Genomic DNA, 3,110 nt, shown 5'->3' with positions numbered 1-3,110 from the left:
TTCATATTTATATTTTATTGAAAACTAAAAACATTATCGTTTTCTCAGAGCCACATAAAAACGTATTATAACACTGACTAAGACAAAACAACGAAACACTAAAATCAAAATGTATTTCGCTTCATTGTGTGAGTGAGTACCCTTCTAAGAAATAAAAACATCTATGATTTTTATTTTACATATAACCTTTCATCTATGTGAAATTGAGATGTTTTTTACTTCYTATATTCCAGTTCTAGTAACTTTTAGAATGTAAATCTAGTTATACTAATATTTATGTACACACATTATTATTATTATTACTACTAGTGGTATACCTGTGCGATGCAGTGCGGTTGAATCACAATTCTGAAACATTAGTTTAGCGTTGAATTATAAGTTTGTGTGATTATTTTGCTAGTCAACTAATATATAAAGTTGAAGGTTAATACGGTGTATTAGCAAAATCGAATAGAAAAATAATTGCACACGTATTGGATTTCTAAACCCATATACTCATAACTCATTACAAAAATTTGAATTTAAATTTAGTTGAAGTTTGAAAAACCTTCAAAAGCTGAGACCATGAAACATTTTTGGGAAGATGATTTACCATGTCTAAAGCTAAAAAAGGGAGGAAAAAGAGATGTAAGTAATAAAGCAAAACTAAGACTTTCTGTTTGGGTGATATTGATGGTGTTGTATTAAAAACTTGTACATCATACTTTATGAGTTGTAATTAAAAGATTTTTGAAAATTTTGCATAAAATGGTTGTACATTATGCTTAAATACTTGTACTTAAGACTTTGGTTTAAATGCTTATTAATGTAGTATAGATTATTAGTATTTATTAATCTGGAWATCCAACCYGYTATATGAGCCGACTAATCCCAGAGCGATCACCTGCTTTGCAGATAGCCYGGAGTCATCGCATTTGAACYTTYGTKGCCACAAGGGGGTTTTTATTCCTCCTTGGATTTGAACCTCGGACCTCCTGATACTTTTGATCTTTRGAGCCAAGYTCAAACCAATCAGGCACCACCCTTATGGTTAACACACATTATTTTTCCTTGAATGGGTTTATATTTTAGTTGAGTGGTACAAAGTTGTACTACCAATTTTAAGTGCATACCATTAAGTTTTAAATAAAAATGCATTAATTTGTATTATTATAACAATATAAAATGCATTTTAAATCTTAATTCATATTTTACTATTTATATTAATGCATTCAAAAGCTGTTGCTGTATGTATTGACCGTTCAAATAAGCTGTATGGAAGTTGTAACTTAAAGAGGCTAATAAAAGTACAAGGTGCTTAATGGGTTCTTAATCAAAAAGATTTTAGTGCTAATTAATTAAGAAGGTTTAAGRTTGATCAACTACAAAGTTTACACTGTTATGCAATTTTTCTTTTTTACRGATTAAATAGCAAAATACGTTGTTGGTTTTGGTCGTGAATCATCAAAAACGACGCCTTTAAAATGGTCATTTTCTATGGTGACATTCAAAAACGAATGATTGAACGAATCACTTATGTTAACAAAAGTTTAATCTATATGTCACGTACATATCTTATCCAAATTTAGATTCATTAATCACCTTTAAAAGCACTTTAAGATACGCAAAAGTAGAAAAGAAATGAGCGTACAAAGACGAAGAAAACAAATAAATACGGAATTGAGTCATAAAAAAGTTTGAAAATGCAAGATGTACCGAGCATGTCCGCGGGTGTCTTATTATTGGAAAATCTTCCGGATGGTTTTCCGGCCAAAAAATCCTTTCCATAGGGAGCAAAATTTGCTTTGACCACAGTGTTTAGATTATTGTTGGCCCCTTGATCCATTATTGAGTCCCCGAACGCTATAATTGCGGGCACAGTCACGTTTGCCGGCAGGATTATCCGCGCTGCGGCATGGTCACCAACGAAAAGAAGAGACACCAAGAAAACAGTGAGCAAAGATGAAGAAAAGTAGGGGGAAATTAGAGGCTGCATCATGTAATGTACAGGAAAGAGAAGTATATGAAGACAAAGAAGAGGGCTATATTATGCATATACCTGTGTATGGTATATATATACATATCTTATAAAGACTTCCAAGTAATTAATAAATTATTAGAGATTTTATTTTCTTTTTATTGCAACATATTTCTCATTTGACTTTTTCATTCTTAATTTGTAATTTTTTCAACCAACTAGTAAATTAATACCTTTTTTGTTAAACTATACATTAATTAAGTATTAAATTTTTCATATTAGAGGAATATATGTATATATATATATACACTATATTATAAATCATTTGACAAAAACTCTTAAAAACCATTTTTTATGCATGAAGTACCGTTTATTGATGCATATTACTTAAAATTCAAGATTACAAGTAAATTGTGCGTAAGTACAACTTATTAAAGCTTCATGTTTGAATTTGTGTAACTAATTGTGGATAAACATAATCAAATACAGGATAAACATTCGTTTTAAATATAGAAAATCTAAAATATAATTAAGATAATCATTGAAATCTAACAGAATGATTAATTATTATTTTTATAAAAAAATATAAAGATAATAGTTAAGGCTTATGGCAAGTTAGCTTGGAATAGGTTGTCTTGTAACCCGAACATGGTGTAGTTGTTTTCTTGTTTTTTCTCTCGTCGGTCTAGCCGCTAGCTAGTTTCGTTTTAATAAATTGGCCGTTCAAAAAAAATTATCTTTATAAAAAAATTATATTGTTAAACCAAAAATAAATTATTTTGTTATTAAATCTAAATTAAATTAAAATAAAAATTTGAATTAAAGAAGTTACACCAAAAAATTGAGATCTATTAAATAGTTAATTTGATACTAATTTCGATTTATATTTTATTCAAAAATAAAAACATTATCGTTTTCTCAAAACCACATAAAATCGTATTATATCAATAAAACAAATAATATAAACTAAACATTAAAGTCAAAATTTATTTCGTTGCATTACGTAAATACTCTTCTAGTGTATGTGTGTATATATATATATATATATATATATATATATATATGACTTTCATTTGAAAACCCATAAATATTAAAAAAACATCATTAATAATTTGTAATATTGATAGGTAATTGGACATAATAATCAATTACA

General features: G+C 28.1%; 1 protein-coding gene across 1 annotated transcript in view; it reads right to left on the bottom strand.

Moving 5' to 3' along the window:
* The window catches only part of LOC112502608, a 39,711-nt gene extending 37,736 nt beyond the window's left edge, over positions 1 to 1,975 (bottom strand). The window contains exon 1 of the mRNA XM_025106561.1: positions 1,696 to 1,975. Coding sequence (XP_024962329.1) covers positions 1,696 to 1,975 — 280 coding nt within the window. The remainder of the gene's footprint in view (positions 1 to 1,695) is intronic.
* Between the last annotated feature and the right edge of the window lie 1,135 nt (positions 1,976 to 3,110).

Source organism: Cynara cardunculus, unplaced genomic scaffold, assembly GCF_001531365.2.
Source record: "Cynara cardunculus var. scolymus isolate 2C unplaced genomic scaffold, CcrdV1 Un_Scaffold_1659, whole genome shotgun sequence".
Lineage (NCBI taxonomy): Eukaryota > Viridiplantae > Streptophyta > Magnoliopsida > Asterales > Asteraceae > Cynara > Cynara cardunculus.
This window is presented reverse-complemented; position numbering and strand designations above follow the sequence as displayed.